General features: G+C 46.6%; 2 protein-coding genes across 8 annotated transcripts in view; one reads left to right on the top strand and one right to left on the bottom strand.

Annotated features, from left to right (window-relative positions):
• CHRAC1 (chromatin accessibility complex subunit 1) overlaps nt 1-21,380 on the top strand; it is an 873,427-nt gene that overhangs the window by 712,571 nt on the left and 139,476 nt on the right. The gene's annotated exons all lie outside the window — the stretch shown is intronic.
• Nucleotides 1-21,380, bottom strand: part of TRAPPC9 (trafficking protein particle complex subunit 9) — a 723,405-nt gene that overhangs the window by 616,663 nt on the left and 85,362 nt on the right. For all 4 annotated transcript variants that reach the window (XM_050800232.1, XM_050800231.1, XM_050800230.1 and 1 more), the window contains 2 exons: nt 21,106-21,322; nt 9,803-9,946 (listed from right to left, as the gene is read on the bottom strand). In XM_050800232.1, the coding sequence (XP_050656189.1) occupies nt 9,803-9,946; nt 21,106-21,322 (361 nt within the window). The remainder of the gene's footprint in view (nt 1-9,802; nt 9,947-21,105; nt 21,323-21,380) is intronic.

Genomic DNA, 21,380 nt, shown 5'->3' with positions numbered 1-21,380 from the left:
ATAGAGACAAGCAGCCCATGACAAGATGAGCGACCTGCAAGTGCAATCATCAGTGCCCACCCCGGGCAAGTCCCATTAGCAAACCAGATGAGGAAGTGACATTTAGACTTCTCCTAAACGGCCACCGCAATGTGACAGGGACAGTGGCAAAGCAGTGTGCAGGTAAATATCAAAGGGAGGTTGTCCATCCATTTAACGGTATTTCTTCACACCCACTGTGTTCCAGGCCATCCCAGGACAAGGCAGATGAGGTCTGCTAGCCTCTCATGTTAAGACTGGGAAACGCAAAGCACAGGGTATGATGCAGAAGAGCCGGGGGTCAGGGCGGTCTCCCGGGGAAGACGGTACTGGAGGTGAGACCTCATGGAGAAGTGCACCATTCAAGATCGCCAGGAACAGGCATGTGGGGCTCTGGGGTGGAAAAGGCTTGGCACGTAGGCATTAATTAAGGAAGCCAAAGGAACTGGAACCGGGAGCGGATGAGAAAGTAAGGGACAAGGTGGGAGAGAGGGCAGGGCCAGGGGCAGAATCTGCAGGCCACCGTGAGTCCTGGGTTTTATTACAGGAGCAACAAAATACGATCTGAGTTGCAGTTTAAACGGGTGTCCGGAGAATGAAGCAACGGGAGGCCGGAGTGGAGCCAGGGAGAGGGGCAGGAGGCTCCAGAGAGGAGATGATGGCAAATTAAACAGAACAAAGGCAGTCAGGGTGAGAAAGTGGAAGCAGGCTGGCTGGGCCTCTCGACGCATCCAAGGTGCATTGAGTAGAGGATGGCAGAAAAGGTGATTCCAGGGCTGGGCCAGAACAACTGCATGGGTAGTCTGGTAAAGGACAAGGAAGGAGAGGTGACAATGGACAAGAGACACAGGCCCACGCTGGTAGCTGACGGTGCTGCCATTCTCCCCGTACCCCTCCAGCTCCCCACGCTGCCTGCCCTTAGAGACAAAAACAGCCAAATCCATTTGGCCCTTCCTAGCCGTGGCACTGTGCCCATTGATTCAACCAACCAAGGACTGAAAATATTTGGGGAAAAAAATTGCATCTGTGCTGAACATGTATAGTTTTTTTTTTTCCTTTCCCTAAACAATACAGGAGAATAATGATTTATGTAGGTAGCGTTTACATCATATGAAGTGCTACAAGTGATCTAGAGATGGCTTAGACCATACAGGAGGCTGGGTGCGGTGGCTCACGGCTGTAATCTCAACACTTCGGGAGCCCAAGGCAGGAGAATTGCTTCAGCCCAGGAGGACGAGACCAGCCTGAGCAACATGGCGAGACCTCATCTCTGCTAAAAATAAAAATAAATAAATAAACAAACTATGGGGGAGGATGTGTATAAGTTATATGCAAATACTATGCCATTTTATATCAGGGACTTGAGTATCCCTAGGTTTTAGTATCCAAGAGAGAGCCTGGAGCCAATGCCCCCCGCCAATACTCAGGGATGACTGTGCTTCCCATCACACTTACAGTGGGCTGGCATGACCCCACAATCCGGTTCTAGCCAATGAGACAGAAAGGTCTTCTAGAGACTCTTAAAAACGTTTGTAACAGCTTTATTGAAATATAATTTGCATAGCAGTTGGCCCATTAAAGGGTGCAATTCAATGGTTTTGAGGATATGCCACAGTCGTGCAACAGTCACCACAATGTACCACTGGAATATCTTCACCGCCTCAACTCCATACACTTTAGCCATCGCCCCCACCAAGTCCCCCATTCCCCCAGTCCTAAGAAAGACTAATCCATTCTGTCCCTATAGTCTATTTTGGTCATTTCAAATCATTGGGATCATACAACGTGTGTGTGGAATTCAGAGCCTGGCTTCCTTCACTTGGCATCGCATTTTAAAGGATCAGCCATGCCACAACATGGATGAGTAGTTCACTTGTGGTGTGGCTGCACAGCCCTGTGAGTATTCTCACATACCTTAGATGGATAAATTGTATGGCATATGAGTTAGCTCTCAAAAACTGCGTTTATTTTAGTAAGGCTTTCGTTTCTTGTAGGCAAAGCATGACAGCAGCTATGGGGAGAGAGGCACTTTATAGCGACAGTTGTTTCGGAAGTTTAAGATGCTTCAACAACCTCAAGGTCTAACAGTAAGTCAGATTCGTGTTGGATACTATGAGACCTGGGATTCTATACTGCTTCCGCTGAACGAGGAACTGGCAGCCTAATCTTGATCTACGCTTTCAATGGCGAGGTGGAAAGGCCACCTTCCCAACACCTTAGGACTGGGCTGAGCATTAAACGCAGTGGAAAGAGCACGCACTGAAGCCCCGGTTACACGGGCCGCCGTTCCCTGCCTGGAAGAACACCTCTCAGCAGCACCATCCTTTCCTTCCCCTTGCTCCTCCTCCTCTGTTTCCACCTCCCACTCACCCCTTCCCCAGGCCAGTCAGAGCAGTGCTATGGGTAATTATGTTAGTATAATACAAATTATAACAGCAGCACATCTTGGAAAAGAATCACATCCACATACGATAGCCCTTTGGGGTGATTCTGCTGTTCCCTATTTCCCTCTCCAAGTCTTCTTAAGGTAACCTTGAGCAAAAGAACCACTAACGTCTGACCAAGGAGCTGGTGTCCAGGTCCCCCAGAAAGAAAACAGTGCCATCTTATGATATTTACTAAGCACTTCTTGGCAGCAGACATTGTTAGGTACTTCAAGTGTGTCACCTCCAGTCCTTAAAACAATCCCGCAGGTAGATGCCAAAACCAAGATACGGAGAGGGTTTGCAAGGAAACACCATCTACCCGGAGGCCTCCAGAAAGACACTGGACGACAGCAGAACAGGCAAACCAAATGCCTTCAGATCCCAACAAGACCAAGGCCAGGAAAGCACGTGCAACGCAAACCATCTGTACTCTAGCATGAGCACATCACACTCCCTGCCATCCTAACCTGGTCAAGTCATTCCAGCAGCAGAAATGCTGGGAAATAAGGCACATCCTTAACACAGGTTCATTCACTGGACCCCTCCCATCTCATGGGACCCCCCTTTTGTCACTCCTCAGTCTTTTCACAGTAGCATTAATATGACATATTTATAGTATGCATTTTTTCTTTTTTTCCCCTTCTTTTCGTAGGCATTGATATAGTATGCATTTTTAAACCACACTTCACTCACAGTAGCAGAGCCAACATATGGCTGAACCTTACTCGCTTACCTGGGGCTTTTGATCTCAGTCTCTGAAACAGTTTACCTAGCTAATTTTTCCCCTTGTTCCCTTTTTTAGCTATTTGATGTGAAAGCCACGAGTCTTTTCTATTTTCCACAGGAATTGGTGTCAGTAACTATAAACTCATCCTGGAACAGCCAATGCAAGGATGAACATCAGGCAGCAGGCCAGACGTGGTCCGTAGGCCACCGTTTGCCAAACACCGCTCAAAAGCCTGATCAAAGGCCACAGCAGGATCTTTAAAATCGCCAATTAGAAGAAATATCCATTTGGTAGCATAGCAGAAGGTGGGTTGAAAGAGACAGAAGACATCATTCATTCAGCCGGCATTTAAGGACCTGTAAGCTACCAGGTGCTGCTCCAGATACACATGACAGTTCGTGTCTTTGAGGAGCTTAGAGGCTTGCTGGGTGGGGAAACAGACCAGCAACTCCACAGCCCAGCATGCTGGAGGCTCTGACAGAGGCAGCTTCAGGGCATGGGAAGCTGCCAGAGGGGGCACTGCAGTCATGGCCGGGATGAATTCCTGGACAATGTAACAGTAATGGAAACAGCATATACAAAGGCAGCAGAATAGCAATGCTGTTGTATTTGGAGAACTGTCAGCAATTTAGTACGGCCAAATACAGGGTGAATGTGAAAGTGGCAAAAAATGAGGCTGGAAATTACAAATATGTGCCATTCTAAACCTTTCACAAAGGAAGGAATCCCTCTGCCCTTTTAAGAGACTCCTGTGCAGTTCACAGGACCAGGTTTGCACGCACAACCCATGAGGCTTCAGAGGATGACAGCTCCATTAATCTACTGCTGGAATGCCATGGAAGCTCTGTGCCCACACACACGGGAAGCCTCAACAAAGATGCCCTGTACCACGATCAGAAAAGCAACACAGTCACACTTCCTAAGAAGATTCCACAAATCATCAAGGTAATACTTCATCTTGTAAAAAATGACCAAAGTCTTGGGGAACTCAGAGCCTTTCTGTGTAAATACTTGCCCTCATAATGTATCTTGTAGGTTCAATCTTTAGCACATACTGGAGAGTACACATGGAGCAGAAGTCCCCAGATGATGCTGTCTTCAATGCATGTCACCAGTCTAGTTTCACAGATTACAAGAAGGCTAGAAAGACCCTCCTCAGCCCTGGGGTCATGTGTTTTCCGTGCCTGGCTGCTCTTCTATTCCATACTTTATTTCAACTCAGCAAAACGTAGAAATGTTAGTTATCTGTGAATGGCACCATGAGCTCTTCAGAAAAAAAAAGACCATCCAATAAATTATAGTATCTATCATTAAAAATAACAAACTGCCACATAGCGCTGCACAGCCTAGCTGTCCAAACAAGAAAATGGAGGCTAGGGAGGATGTCATTATTGATCGGCGGTTACAGTAATTAGAGGCTGAGGTGAGCGGAAAGAACCTTTCAGACCTCCTGACTTTTGTCCTTTTCTCAGACGACTCCAATTAGCCAAATACCATTATATAAAGGCCTTTCAAGAGACTGTTATTTGTTCAACAGTATCAAGCATCCTAAGTTCTTCTCCTTTCAAACTAAGCGTCTTTAAATCACTAATTAATATGACTTTAAATAACCATAAGACACTATCCACATTTCATGGGTAAACAAATTTTCCTGTCACCTAAAAACATACAGCCAGGACCCCATCAATCACAGTGTGCATCCTCTTTCCAGGACAAGGGGCACCTGACACCTCTAGACGGTTATGCTGACTTTTCATCAAAAATCAAACGCAATTTACACCTAATGGAAACACAGCCCATATGGAAGCATACTGATTTCATTCTCTGTTTTCTCACCGGGAATTAACAATCCACCAAAAACAACGGATCTTAGAAATACCTCATGATCATAGCTCCTCCTCTCTTTTCCCATAAACCGCCTGATTTGAAATCTAGCTGAGTCTGGTTGCAGCTTTGTCAGTCATCCAAACTGAGATGACAAATCTCTCCTCACTCACTCTACAAATACAATGGAGAAAACTTCCTACCATGACTAACTCAAACTCAGATTTTCAACATATATTCTCCTCCAGTATTCCTGGTAGATCTTAAAAAGAGAAAAAGAAAGAAAAAGAAACTGTCTTCAGGATACGAGTGTGGAGAAGATACACCGAAGAGAGATCACAGCATGGGGGGGAATTAACTAAGGGCTCTGGCCATAAAAGCAATGGCCAGTCGTGACCACGTGAGGGAGACAAGGAGTCTAATGGACGAGCCACATCCAACTCAAAGCCTCCGTCCTCACTTAGGGCTGGTGAAGACCACAGGCCACGGTTAAACATGCTGTTTCAATAAGAATTCACATTTACTTATTTTACACATATATATTAAAAGAGCCTCCAACGTGACCCGTTACAAAATGTCTAATTACTCAAAAATATAGCATACAGATCACCCTTTTTGAAAGATCACATGAGGAAAAGGTACAACTATCACATGATAGGCTTAGAAGTGAACAAAGCTTAATAATATAAACAGGATAAGAAAAAAAGGAGGGGAAGGCAGAGGTTAAAGCATCACCGAGAACCCTCGCTGTATTTTCCTGTAGAGGTTTTCTTTGCCACCCGGAGAAAGACGCTGACTCTGCGTTCTGGACAGGAAGGGCAGGGGAGATAGGCAGGCACACACCCACCACCACTCCCAGGCACAAGGATGCTCATCAACAATGCATGACTGCTATTAACAAAAAAGAAACACAGCAACAGAGCAACTAACAAGAGAGCCCTATGTGCTCATCCACTCTGCTCTTCCCAGCGGCCATCTCATGGACACGCGTGCAAACATCAACCTCTGAGCACGTGGGGCTGGGAAACACAGTCTACTTCTCAGTGCTGTCATCAAAACAAGACAAGGCCTCACATGTCTGGAGTGGAGACAGTCGGGTTCATCAGCCTGACACAGAAGTGTGGAATGGGTCACTCCAATTATTGGTCCTGCATACACGCTCAGTCATCTCACCATGTCCATGGAAACCACAGGGCACCCAAAGGGGAAGATATGGCCCATGCCCTTGAGAAATACAAACTCCAACAGAAAAACACAATACAGCATATGTATACATACACATTCAGTGTACACACACATATGTGTTCATTGTAAAAAGAACGTGCATTTTATTTTATTTTACTTTTTAATTTTGAGATGGAGTCTCACTCTGTCACCCAGGCTGGGGTGCAGTGGTGTGATCTCAGCTCACTGCAATCTCCACCTCCCGGGTTCAAGTGATCCTCCTGCCTCAGCCTCCCAAGTAGCTGGGATTACAGGCATGTGCCACCTCGCCCGGCTAATTTTTGTATTTTTAGTAGAGATGGGATTTCACCATGTTGGCCAGGTTGGTCTCGAACTCCTGACCTCAGGTGATGCGCTCATCTCACCCTCCCAAAGTGCTGGGATTACAGGAGTGAGCCACCATGTCTGGCCAAGAATGTGCTTTTGAAAAATGCCTGAGGACCCAAGTCAGAATCAACTTTCCCATAAGCAATCATGATGAAGGCAAGGGTTGTGACAACATCACTCACACCTCAGCAGCCATGCGCTTGGCATCTAGTCTTTGCCAGGTCCAGCTCCAGGTAGAGAGCAGGCAGAATGAGGTCTTCTCCCACGGAGGGAGACAAGCATGGACCAACTAAATATGCAACTGATGACCGAATTGTAACTGTGGTAAGTGCAGGAAGGAAGACAGCAGAGGCCCAGAGTTCCTGGCCTAGCTAAAGACTTGTGAAGGCTTTCAAGAGGAGGCCAGGCCCAAGAGGAGTCACGTGGTGAAGGCACAGGGTGTGGGGACAGGGGAGGTGCACCAGCCCTACTGTGGGAAGGAAGGTGTGTGCTGAAGAAGTTCAAGATGCAGCAGACACAGCAGGCAAAGGAGTGACACTGACGGCTCAGGCGAAGGGCTCAGGGCCATGTCACAACTCAGCAGCCGTGGGAACTGTGCTTGCTGAGGTGAGGTGTGTGGGGACACTGCCACCAGGAGAGAACAAAGTCCTGGCTACAGGGGCAGATGGATGTGCCATGGGTCAGGAATGGCACCCGAGATTCTAAGCCCCTGCACAAACAGAGTCCAGGCTCTGCCTCCTTAGAGTTGCTGGATCGCGGAGAGGCTCAAGAAATCCCAGCAGAGCGGGGGAGGTGGGCAGCACTCCCAGGGGCTGGGGAGAGCAAAAATGCACTACAGCAGGTAACACCAGACCACTGCCCAAGCCACCACGGAGCCACAGCCTCCCCAGCAGGAGACATAGGTGGCACTGGGAGCTCTGCCTTGGCCTGCTGCTCCCTCCCGTCACCGAAACGCCACAGTGCAAATGGGCCATGCAGCCAGCTTCCACGGTGGCCCTGCTGGCCACCTGCTCACTCTGCAGGTACAACCAAGAAAAGCGCAGTTCAAATGCAGCCCCAAAAGCAACAGCGACCCAATACACGCAGAAAAGCTGCATGCCTGTCGCAGGGGCCCCGGTCAGAGCAGAGATTCACCTGGGTCACCAGAAGTTCTCAATAGCAAACAACAGCTACTCCACACGAGGATGCAAACAGCCACAATAAGCAGTGTGTGCCTTCAGAACCTTGGCAACAAAGAACCACGGGAGTTCACAAAAGGAGAATTCCTTTCTCATAGAGATGGCCGTGGAAATCACTACAGAGAAATCAATGTTTCCTTTAAAGAATGCTAGCATTTCAACAGGTGCAGCGAGAAGAGGGGCTCTATGAGGGCTGCTTAGTGTATACTGGGTTTCTTTTTTCTTGGGCGGGGGTGGAAGGGACAGAGTTTCACTATTGTTGCCCAGGCTGGAGTACAATGGCATAACATTGGCTCACTGCAAGCTCCGCCTCCTGGGTTCAAGTGATTCTCCTGCATCAGCCTCCTGAGTAGCTGGAATTACAGGGGCCCGCCACCACCCCTGGCTAATTTTTGTATTTTTAGTAAACACGGGGTTTCACCATGTTGGCCAGGCTGGTCTCGAACTCCTGACCTCAGGTGATCCGCCCACCTGGGCCTCCCGAAGTGCTCAGATTATAGGAGTGAGCCACCATGCCCGGCCAGAATTAGTGCATTTAAACCTCACAACTACCCTCAGAGATGCACACCCCACATTACCCTGGAGCCAGAGCCTACTCGAAGACAGACAGCGAATAGCCAGGGGAAAGCAGTGGGTGGAGGGCTGGAGAGAAAGATGTCCTGCTTTCAGAAATGTGAAAAACAGAGAAGTACGAAATTTGTGAGGTGCCAGGACATGAGAGTGAGGGAGTGGAGTCCCTGCCTGGACAGCAGCAGTGATGGAGCAGCACTGCAGGGGGCAGTAATGAGCCAACCAGATGGCCTGCAGGGAGGAGAGCCGGTTCCCCAGGGGAGAGTGCTGCCTTCCCAGAAGCTGTCCTCGACAGGAGAGAGCCCTTCAAGACCCTACCCTTTCCTGGGAGTGGTGAGCACCCAGGGCCTGGCACGGGGACAGGAAGTCCCGGCCCTCCCATCGCCAGAGATCTCTCCAACAGCTTCCCAGCTGCACAGGCCCTGCTGGGTCAGCAGAAGCCTTGTCTCCTTGCTGAAGAGAACCACATCACCCAGGGTAGCCTGCATCCAACTGCTGGTCAGTGAGAGAGGAGAAAGGCCCGGCCCCTCAGAACAACATGGGACACGTCTGCAGGGCACGGCAGTGCAGAGCTCCCCATGCGGCTGAGGCCTGTGTCAAAGCACTGAAGCCCAGCTTCTCCCACTGTCCAGTCTTGCCTCCGTCTCTTTCTTTCCACGGGGCTGATCCCATGAGTACCTCCCAATACGCTCTGCACACATCAGTCTCCACAGCAGACAGCACTTCCCTGAGAACCCAGCCGGCACCACACACTGGGCCAGGGTCAGGGGTACAGGCAGGAAGGCAGGTGTGGGGCGGCTGAGCCACAAGTGCGTAGGGAAACAGGTCACGTTTCCTGCTATCAAAAAGCAGATAGCACCCAGGAGCAGCATAAGAAGAGAAGATGAAGGCCAAGAAAGGAGCCTGGGAGAAAGGCAACCTTGAAACAGGGGCAGAGACACCGCATGGCCCCATGAGAGCAAACACACGCAAACCTCATCTTTGGTTCTGGAAGGGAAGATGGAGTCACCCAGTGACTCGAAGGGGCACAAGGGACCCCTGGGTTCTGCTCATGCCCGTCTCTGATCCGGGTGTTGATTACAATGGTGGCCACTTGGTGAGAATTCACTGAGATCACTGAGACACATTCCTACGAGTCGTGTACTCCTCTATGTAAATGTTATGCTTTGACATTTATATTTTATAAAAGGCAGGCTAAGGAAATGGGAAGCAACACAGGAGGCTGAGAAGAAGCCCGAGAGGCAGAGGGAAAAGCCGTGGAGTGTGCTGGCCGGCCAAGGAGCAGGAGGGGATGGCGTCAAGGTGGGAGGAGGTGGCACAGGGGTCCCAGAGAAGTGAGTGTGGAAGGAGCGAGCCAAGGCATGGGGCAGGGACCTTCTCACCGACGAGGAGCTGCCCAGTGTCTTCCACCCACTGAAACCCAAGCCCAGGGTTTACATGAACCAGCATCTAAAGTGCTCTCATTCACAGTCCCTTGAAAAAAAAAATTGTGGTTTGAGCTCACTCACCCTGATCCGACAAGAAGTCCAGCATGGTCTGTAGAAGGAAGGACAGGTGTCTGACGGAGAGGGCTGGGTTCCCCATCCTTCGGGAGGCGTAGACCAGTTCATGGAGCAAACGCATCTGGACCGCAGCCCAGCCTCTGTGCGTGCCTGTGATGGAAGTTACAAAACATCACAAAAGTGCTTGGAGAGGGTGCAGGAAATACAGTTAATCTAAGTTGTAAAACTTGGCAATTTGAAGACAAATGCCTCAACCATCAAACTCAAAGAGCAACAAAAAATATTTCCTCTGTTTTTAATGACCCTGGAAAAGGACTTTAAAGTTGGCATGGGTTTCATACAGCAAAAACAGGTATTACATTATAGCTTCTCTCTTCTGCAAAGACAGGATTTGATTTTAAAAATTACCTGTTTTGAAATAATAAACTTAGAATAAAAGTTGATTTTCATATATCTGAGTTAGAGACATACTTTTTTTTCAAGAAAATACTCATATTTGAAGGGCCTTCATTATCAACAACCAAGAACATTAAATCAAAAATATTTCTCTAAAATATGAGAAAAATGAAGAAAAGTAGATAGCTAAATTAGAAAAAAAGTTAAATTCTACAGCTGCTCACTCCAAAATAGTTTAGCATCTTTGAATTAAAGATGGAGAAATTTGGATGCACAGACAGTCGAAAAGTATCTCTTTTTTTAAGAGATGGGGTCTTTCTCTGTCATCCAGGCTGGAGTGTGGTGGTGCAATCATAGCTTACTGCAGTCTGGACCTCCTGGGTTCAAGCAATCCAATCCTCCCATTTCAGCCCCCTGAGGAGCTGGGACTACAGGTATACACCACAATGCCCAACTAATTTTATTTTATGTTTTTTTGTTGTTGTTTTTTTTCCTGTAGAGACAGGGTCTCCCCATGTTGCCCAGGCTGGTCTTGAACTCCTGGCCTACAGCAATCCTCCCACCTTGGCCTCCCAAAGTGCTGGGATTACAGGTATGAGCCACTGCTCCCAGCCAACCTGTGTTAACACACACAGCCTACCAATAGTTCTAATAACCAGTCACACAGACTGGCTAATCACTGCTCCAGCTGATCCAAAACTTAAGACCATGAGAAAACACATAAAGGCTCATTCAAACTCCGACAAAACTGCCATGCACTGAAAGTCCATAATAGCTCACGACGGTTGGTTAACAAGTATTTACTGAGAACACAATACTGTGCAGGGCAGGTTCAGGAGAACGAGCAGGGAGATGAAGGGCCTGCTCTCATGGCATTGACACTCTTGTGGGAAGAGTTAGGCCTCAGCCCTGGGAAACAGCGTGCTGGTGGATGCTGGGACAAACACGAACAGTAATTGTGAGGGCTGATGGGGCTGAGTGGTGCTGCGTCAGCCAGGGTAGGTGGGCAAGGAGGTGACCTCTGGGGTGAACCCTCGATGAGAAGGGGGCCACACCAAACTGTAAAACGGAGACAGTAGTCATAGTACAAGTCAAAGTTGTGAGGTTTAAGTGCAATAACCCATTTAAAGCACTTCAGCAGTGTATTTATCATAAGTTCTCAATAAATGCTAGTTGCTACTAATATTATTATTCAATGAATATAATGTGGTTAACACACAGGCCAACTTTGACTCTAGCTGTGACATGATTAATGATCCATCCTGTTCCACTGTTCCACTAAGAATGAGTCCTCCATTTTCTCAGATCCCTGTTGAGGTTATGTATTAAAATTACCTGCTTGTGTGTCAAAATCCCCCCATTCAGGTATGACTTCCTGTACCTGAAGACTGTGTGTTACTTACTATTGCATGCCCAGGACAGGGCCTGGCATGAGATTGGGCGCTCGGCTGATGCTGACTGGCGAGCAAGCAGAATAAGAAGGGATGCTTCCTCCCTAATGCAAATAGCAGGGGCCCTTCCTTCTATCCTAACCTTTCTCTGTTTGCCCACTGATATTTGAAGACGCTGCCCCAAGAGTTCCGCCACTCACAGCCCTTCCTGACCTCTTCTCTCAGCACCCTGCCCTGTACAGCCGACCAGTCCCTCTTCTATATTTCCACTGTATTTTGCACAAAGTTCAGCTCATAGGAGTTATCTGGCAGGTACCATAAGGCATCTGTAATCTCATGTTTTTGTTTCTCTCATAGATCCTTAATTTCATTGGGAGACAGGTTTGGTCTTATCCATTCGAGTGTCCTTAATGCCTGGCAGGGTGCCTGATAACACAGTTGGTACTTAACATGCATGTAGATCAAGATGCAAAGCTGATGAAAGGAAACCCTCCCATGTTGTGGACATGCATACAGCTATGAAGGAGAACAGTGATGTGGTTTCTGGGATCTGCTATAAAATACTTCAACAAAAAATAAATAAAGTAAAAATAAAGCCAGTGTGGTCAAATCTTGATAATGATTTAATCTGGGCAATGGACTCATTATTCTATTCTATCCTCTCTAATTTGTATATATTTAAAGTATTTCTTCATAACTTCTCATTGAAATCCTTGGAGCTGACCCTACACACACTTAAAAAAATAAAAATAAAAAAAACCCACTACTTTATATCTCTGTAGTTGATCTTCGTGACATCTTTTGGAATATAAAATGGTAGTACTTCTCATACAACTGCAGGAAAGGAGAGAAAGACGAGTCCCTGCAATATTCCATATTGTCAAAAGAAGCCAAGACCAAATGCCAAAATGAAGAAGAGATTTTTTTAAAGATTATGAAGCTGAAATCAATGTCATGACTAACCTAGCCATGAATTCAGAAAGACCCAATTTAACTAATCTCAACACTACCATATCTAGAAGGTTTTCTCACATAGGAATTGGGCAAATATCACTTTGCTGATTCTTTTAAAAATAGATAATGATCCAGTTCCTACCACGGGCGATTATGAGTAAGACCGAGTATAAATGTTCTTAACAGTAAATAGTGTACAAGCCATAATTTCTACGTGGCTCAAAGTGCTCTCCCTATAAAATGTGAATTATTTTTCTGAAAACAGATTTGTAGCATATGACCCAGTGATAAAATTTTCAATACTCTTGTAATTAAAAAGTTCACCAATTTGGAGGTTTATTATATATATGAACTATTGCCTTTTAGCAAATCCATCTGCCTTAGCAGTCTCTTTCTTTCATAAGAGTTCCTAGGCAAAATTTAATCCCTTGTCCAGGAAAAGGCTTGAGCAAAAGGCATGATCAAAAATCTTCATAGACAGCAGCACAAATAAGATTTAAATGATACTAAGTGGCCCCTTAAGCCAGCAAATACACACAGCACGCATCAGTGTTCCTACCTCGACTGTCTATAACCAGTTAGTGCAAATGTTCATTTCAAGAAAAAGACAGAATACATTTTAGGACCTGAGAATACAGACAATTTGCCTTTTATTCACAGATACAGGGTGTTAGTAGATTTCCATTAAATTCTCTGGGAGCTATTTAAAGCAGTCCAGAGCCACACTGGAGATGGGGTTTAAAGTGACTTTTGTGTTTTGTTAAACACACAGTCAGCTGACATTTATCATTTTTACATTATTTAATCTCAGCCAGTCACCTTCTTTCTCTAGCCTCTTTCACAAAATAATGGCAAATGTCTCCTCCTGACACAGATATTTGTTTTTTTTTTTTTGAGACAGAGCTTCACTCTCGTTGCCCAGGCTGGAGTGCAATGCCACGATCTCGGTTCACCACAACTTCTGCCTCCCGGGTTCAAGTAATTCTCCTGCCTCAGCCTCCCGAGTAGCTGGGATTACAGGTGTGTACCACCATGCCCAGCTAGTAGAGACGGGGTTTCACCATATTAGCCAGACTTGTCTTGAACTCCTGACCTCAGGTGACCCGCCTGCCTCGGCCTCCCAAAATGCTGGGATTACAGGCGTCAGCCACTGCTCCCAGCCCCAAACGTTTTTCAGATGTACTTACAAATCATGAGAAGTGTTATAAGGAAGAACAAGAGAATTCAATGAAAAGAGAAAAATAACAGCGTTCGATGAAAGAGAAAAATAAAACAGTTCCACTTAAGACTGAAAGGACCACTGAGGACCTCTCTGAAGAAATGGCATCCAGCTGTGACCTGAGGATGACTGGGAGTGAGGCAGGAAGAATAGGGAAGAGCATCCCGAAGGAGGCAAGAGGCATCAGAAGAGCTCAGACTGATGCAGTCTTAAATGTTATAGATAACTGGCCCCAGGACAAGAAAAAAGGAGAATGAAGGCAACTCCTAAGACAACTTGCATAGAGCTCAGGAGGCTTGCTTTTACCCTGAAGCCAGCCTGGAGTTATATTCAAAGGATGCAAAAAAAAAAAAAGGAACTGAAAAGCAATTTAAATCTTGCCTGAAGTCTCTCAAAAGCACAGCAAATGGGGATTCCATTCACAAGTGCACATCGAAATCTATTAAAACACACTTTCTCATCACTCTACAAAGCAGTAGTGTGATTGCTTTAAAAACTCTTTCTTCTTCCTAAACACTACTCCTTCCCAATCAAATTTCTCCAGAATCCAGCCTAAATGAGCTTAGACACCCAACTCTCCCCTGCTGAGACTCTGGGATCTAATCTCTCCTCCTCCACCAGTAACTCTTAGCTTTTTTTTTTTTTTTTTTTTTTTTTTTTGAGATGGAGTCTCGCTCTGTCACCCCGGCTCGAGTGCAGTGGTACATTCTCGGCTCACTGCAACCCCTCCACCTCCCAGGTTCAAGCGATTCTCCTGCCTCAGCCTCCTGAGTAGCCAGGATTACAGGCATGAGCCACTACACCTGGCTAATTTGTGTTTTTTTTAGTACAGACAGGGTTTCATTGTGTTGGCCAGGCTAGTCTCGAACTCCTGACCTCAAGTGATCCACCCATCTCAACCTCCCAAAGTGCTGGGATTACAGGCATGAGCCACCACACCTGGCCACTCTTAGCCTTTTAAAATGTAAATCCTACAAGTTTTAGGGCTTGTCCAGTTATTTTGTCCAAAATTAACTGTGTTGCTAGGGCAGGCCCCTCCCTGGCCCTCATCCACAACCAAAGGCCAGGGAAGGCTGCCCTAGCAACACACACTTCTTCTGGGGGAGCCAGGGAGGGACGGGCCTTGCAAACCCCGTTCACGCTGGCCTCAGGGGATGCTACGGGAAGCACACTAGACCTGACCAAAGATCTCATTCGACTAACAGCCACTAACATTTGCTGAGCACCATCCGAAGCACCTCCCAAGGACTGACCAATTCAATCCTTACAACCTCCACCAGTAAACTAGTGTAAACCAGTGCCTCGCTTACGGATGAGAAAGTGGGCACACAGGACTCAGGGACACGGCCAGCATCCCACAGCTGGTCAGTAATGGCATCCTGCGCTCTCACCAGCTGTGCGACCTCAGGAGTAACACTGCACCCTGCCTGCCCTGGGCCCTCACATGGCACGTGGAACGTGCGGTCTCCACTCACCAGGCTGTAAGAAACGAGGTTACGCATGTGAAACCATTTACCACGAGGCCACAGCTAGCCTTGGCGTGGATTAGAAAGAGACGCCCCGTAGGCAAACGCAGCCTGCAGGCACCAGGCTTAGCAAGGCATGCCCGGAAAGTCCCTGTGGGAGGCAACAGCGCCCCTTCGTCTGAGTGCACCCCCAGCTGTGAGCCGCAGATGGCTGGCAAGCACGGCCCAGCACCCCACACAGGCCACAACTGCACGGCGACCCTGCCCAGCACAGCAGCTGCTCCAGGTATGTCACCTAAAATACCGAGAAACAGCGAAGAAAATGTGAACAATCACCTTTTCCGAACAATCAATTTTATGTAACATCTAATAAGGACAGTTTATTTCAACTTTTAAGTTCAGGGGTACAAGTGAAGGTTTGTTACACTGGTAAACTTGTGTCCTAGGGGTTTATTGTACAGATTAGTTTGTGACCCAGGTATTAAGCCTAGTATCCATTAGTTGTTTGTCCTGATCCTTTCCCTCCTTCTACCCTCCACCCTCCAAAAGGCACCCGTGTATGTTATTGCCCTCTATGTGTCCATGTGTTCTCATCATTTCGCTCCCACTTATAAGTGAGAACATGTGGTATTCGGTTTTCTGTTCCTACATTAGTTTGGTATGAATAATGGCCTCCAGTTCCATCCATGTCCCTGCAAAGAACATGACCTCATTCTTTTTATGGCTGTGTAGTATTCCATGGTGTACATTAGCACATTTTCTTTATCCAGTCTATCACTGATGGGCATTTAGGTTAATACCATGTCTTTGCTATTGTAAATAGTCCTGCAATAAATGTATGCATGCATGTGTCTTTATAATAGAATGATTTAAAGAAATATAAATCATTCTATTATAAAATTGTTTTAATAAATAAAAATATCCCTAATTTCGAATTACTATAAAGCCATAGTACTCAAGATAGTGTGGTACTGGTGAAAGAACAGACAAATAGGTCAATGGAGCAGAAGAGATAACCCAGAAATAGAACCTCAAGTATAGTCAACTGGTCTTTTTCCAAAGCAGCAAAGACAATCAATGAAGCAAAGATAGTCTTTTCAATAAATGGTGCTGAAATAACTGGACATCCACAAGCAAAAAAAATAACGCTAGACACAGACCTTACACTCTTCACAAAAATTAACTCAAAGCGGATCATAAACCCAAATGCAGAATGAGAAAATACAAACTTCCCAGAAGTTAACACGAGAGAAAATCTTGGTGACCATAGGTATACTAATGACTCTTTGGATATAACACCCAAGGTATAACCCATCAAAGAAAGAATTGATAAGCCAGACTGCATTAAAATTTAAAACTTCTGCTCTGCAAAAGACATACCAAGAGAATGAGAAAATAAGACACAGACTGGGAAAAAATATTTGCAAAAGACACAACTGATAAAGGACTGTCATCCAAATCATACAAAAAACTCTTAAAGTCAACAGCAAGGAAACAAACAACCCAATTAAAAAGGAGGCAAGGCCGGGCGCGGTGGCTCAAGCCTGTAATCCCAGCACTTTGGGAGGCCGAGACGGGCGGATCACGAGGTCAGGAGATCGAGACCATCCTGGCGAACACGGTGAAACCCCGTCTCTACTAAAAAATACAAAAAACTAGCCGGGCGAGGCGGCGGGCGCCTGTAGTCCCAGCTACTCGGGAGGCTGAGGCAGGAGAATGGCGTAAACCCGGGAGGCGGAGCTTGCAGTGAGCTGAGATCCGGCCACTGCACTCCAGCCCGGGCGACAGAGCCAGACTCCGTCTCAAAAAAAAAAAAAAAAAAAAAAAAAAGGAGGCAAAAGATCTGAACAGACATCTCACCAAAGAAGGTATCCAGATGGCAAATAAGTGTAAGAAAAATGCTGAATATCACATGTCATCAGGAAATTGCAAAGTAAAGCAACGAGATACCACTACACACCTATTAGAATGGCCAAAATCTAACACTGACAACCCCAAATGCTGGCAAGGATGTGGAGCAACAGGAACTCTCATTCATTGCTGAAGGGGATGCAAAATGGTTCAGCCACTGTGGAAGACAGTTTGGCGGGTTCTTGCAAAAGTAAACATATTTTTACCATATCATCCAGGAACCATGCTCCTTGATATTTACCCAAATGAGCTGAAAACTTATGTCCACACAAAAACTTGCACACGAATGTTTATGGCTGCTTTACAATTGCCAAAACTTGCAAGCAACCAAGCTGTCAACCAAGATTCATTAGATGAATGTATAAATAACTGTGACATATTCTGATAGTAGAATATTATTCAGCACTGTAAAGAAATGAGCTATCAAGCTGAGAAAAGACATGAAGGAAACTTAAATGTATATTACTAAGAGAAATAAGCCAATTTGAAAAGGCTGCATATTGTATGATTCCAACTATATGACATTCTGGGAAAGGCAAAACCATGGAGACAGTAAAAGGGTCAGTGGTTGCCAGAAGGTAACAGGGAGGGACGGATGAGAAGACAGAGCACGAAGGATTTTCAGGGCAGGGAAACTTCTCTGTATGATATCATAATGGTGGGTACTCGTCACTACACATTTGTCAAAACCCAGAGAATGTACACCACCAAGAGTGAACCCTAATGTAAACTATGAACTTTGGGTGATGATGATGTGTCAACATAGGTTCATCAATTGCAACAAATGTACCACCCTGGTATGGGGTGTTGACAGTGGGGAAGTCTGTGCGTCTGCAGGGGCAGGAGGTAAGTGGGTCATCAGCCTCAATTCACACATCCTCATGGTCCATCTAAAGGTGCCAATCATGAAACAAGGGCTGGGGAGACAGGCTCCATCCCATCCCTCCAGGGAACACAGAGGAAAAGGAAATTAGAGAAAGGGAGGGCAGGTAAAGAAAAACTGTTATAAACCTCATCTCAGAGTACACCTCATCCATCTTTGTGTATGACCTCGCCAAGTCTCCTCTATTCTGCACCCCGTCATGGTTTTTAGGGTTTCTTTAAACATGGGGCTTGACATCTGTCCGTGCTGGATGTGCTGATGATTGGACTCATACTGTTAGTGGAGTTCATTTTGAACTTGGATTTTATCCCTTGCTTTTGTCTTAGCTATTGGTGATGATCCTGAGTGCAAGAGGTCAAGAGCAGAGTTCAGGACCCTCTCCAGCAGGCCTTCTCTTCTGCAGGGACGTCTTGGTTCTTGCTTTATGCTGGACACCATTGACATGTCGAGGGTGAACACACAAACTCCCTGGCAGATCTCAGCCATTTCACCCGAGCGCACAGCGCCACAGGCTTTTATCACTTGCCCAGAGCGGTCATGAGCACTCCGCCTGCCCCTGTGGCTCCAGAGAGGCAGGATCTCTTCGGCTCTAGAGACAAAAACCCACAAAAATTGGGGATTCATATGGAGAACTGGATGGGACTTGGGGGATTTTCAACCATGAACACATCTGCTTGCACGCAGGGCCTCAGCTTCTCCTGGCATAGCTTCAGGCCAGACCACAGCAGTCAAGAGCAGAAGTGCCCTCCCCAGACTGCAAAAGCTCTCCTCAGGTCTAGTTCTCTTCCCTGAAGAGAAATAAGAGGCTAAAGTGCTGCGTACACTCCATCCCCAGCCTCCCTTCACTCCCCTTCACTGCCCGCCTGACTCTCCTCCTGCTATATTACTCACTCAATCTGCGTTTTCTCTTCCAAACCCAGTGCCCTCCTTTTAAATGAGGCAGGAGGATCACTTCAGCCCAAGAGTTTGAGGCCAGCCTGCGCAGCATAGCGAGACCTCATCTCTAAAAAATAAAAATAAATAAATGATTTCCGATACCACAGTGTTCTCAGCCACAGATTTCGCAAAGTACAGCTGCCATGCCAAATCTGGCCACCATGTACTAATGTAAACACAGTTTCGTGGTTTACGTGCTGTCCGTGGCTGCTTTCACACCACAACAGCAGGGTCGAGTCATTTCCGCAGACACTGTGTGGCCCATAAAGCCTGAAATATTTACTATCTGGTCCTTTACAGAGAACGTTCGCTGACCCCTGCTCGAAGCTAATCAGAATGCATCCTGAGAATCGGATTTGAGGTTCTATCAAATATAAGTGTTGCCTTGGGAAGATGGTTGAACAGTAAGAAGTCTGGGGAGTGTGACTTAGGAGTGACTGTCACAGCAACCATAGACATGTAAGTTAGAAGCAGGTTCTGGAAGGACCTGAGAGCTCTGTGCAAACACCAGGAAGCTGTCACATGTGAGAGGCACCTGTTTATTTCCACTGTAGAGGGCAGAAACTGTCTCCTTTGCCATTGCATCACTCACCCAACACACCACATGGCATGGGGACCGGAGTATAATGAATTACCTGTTGAATCAAAGTACAAAAAAGTCCAACAGATACATCTTCAGATATTCTAGCAGGTGAAAGTAAGGAGAAATTCAATGTTGGGGAGAGCCCTATCAGAATTATCCAAAAGCAGAACTGGATTCATCATGAAGCCATGAGCACCTCCAGTCAGCAGAGGCCAGTGAAATGGATGCACATGACCACATTAAAAAGATGCTGAAGAGGCCGGGCGCTGTGGCTCATGCCTGTAATCCCAGCACTTTGGGAGGCCAAGGCAGGGAGATCACCTGAGGTTAGGAGTTCGAGACCATCCTGGCCAACATGGTAAAACCCCGTCTCTACCAAAAATACAAAAATTAGCTGGGCATGGTGGCGGGCGCCTGTAATCCCAGCTTCTCAGGAGACTGAGGCAGGAGAATCACTTGAACCTGGGAGGCGGAGGTTGCAGTGAGCCAAGATTGTGCCATTGCACTCCAGCCTGGGCAACGAGAGTGAAAGTCTGTCTCAGGAAAAAAAAAAAGGATGCTGAAGAACCCATTTTTGCCGTGATGGGAAATGAACCTAGATGACATCTCAGTTGTTTCCTGTTAGAAGCCTATACCTTCACTAGCTCTAGGCTTGAACCGAAGAAAAAGTGCTGTATGTTCCCCATCTAAAAGCAACCCCTCAAAAATGGTTTCTTTGATTTGTTTTTTGTTTTGTTTTGTTTTGTTTTGTTTTGTTTTGAGACAAGGTCTTTCTCTGTCGCCCAGGCTGGAGTGCAGTTGCACGATCCCAGCTCATTGCAACCTCTCCCTCCCAGGTTCAAGCAATTCTCTTGCCTCCGCCTCCTGAGTAGCTGAGACTACAAGCACGTGCCACCATACCCAGCTAATTTTTGTATTTTTTGGTAGAGACAGCGTTTCACCGTGTTGGCCAGGCTGGTCACAAACTCCTGACCTCAAGTGATCCGCCCGCCCTGGTCTCCCAAAGTGCTGGGGATTACGGGAGTGAGCCACCACACCTGGCCCCAAAAAATGTTTTTTCTCCTTCTAATCAGACTTTGTCTAATACTGGGCATTATCCTTGTACATATTTGTTATTAGATTGATTGATAGCTTTATTTTTAATACATATTACCCTGCATTAATATTTCACAATAAGAATTTACTGCTGAATGCATAGCTCTGGTATACACATATACCCAAGGATATTTATTCTGGGTTCATTGATTTGTGCTAACCTAACTAAATCTCATGAGTAAAATTCATTAGGTATTTCCAGTGTTTGATTGATGATGACACACCACGCCAATGAACTCAAAGGCAAGAAACGACTCCTACTGATAAAGATTCAAGAATCCGAGCCCCAAGGCAAAGCACCAGTACTTTTTCCTATAATCTGATTAGAGTAGGCACCCAACTCCAGGGCAGGGATCTACTCATTCTGGAGCCACCAGCACCAACCACGATGTCTGCCACTCAGGGCAGGGGCTGAACAGCATGTGATCATCCGACAGAAAGCAACACCTCAGCGCCAGCAAGGGGATTCCAGTACCTCTGCTGAAATCCTTGGGATCCAGCGACAGACTGTAGCCGGGGAGCGTTTCCAGGAGGAGTTTGTAGCAGGCTCTCCACCCAGGCTCTGCGATGCTCGGGGCCACGCACTGCATAGCGGCCACGCGCTTGAAGAACGCAGACTTGCGATGGAAGCCGATCAGCTCGTAGAGCTCGGAGAGGACGCTGTAGCGCTGAATTTTCTCCTCCTCAGAAAGCTGAAGCACAGAGAAAAAGTAAAAAGCTTTTGAAAGAAACGTATAAGTGAAAAAAAGA

The sequence above is a fragment of the Macaca thibetana genome, chromosome 8 (assembly GCF_024542745.1).
Source record: "Macaca thibetana thibetana isolate TM-01 chromosome 8, ASM2454274v1, whole genome shotgun sequence".
Lineage (NCBI taxonomy): Eukaryota > Metazoa > Chordata > Mammalia > Primates > Cercopithecidae > Macaca > Macaca thibetana.
The sequence above is the reverse complement of the archived record's forward strand: the minus strand, read 5'-3'. Positions and strand labels throughout refer to the sequence as shown.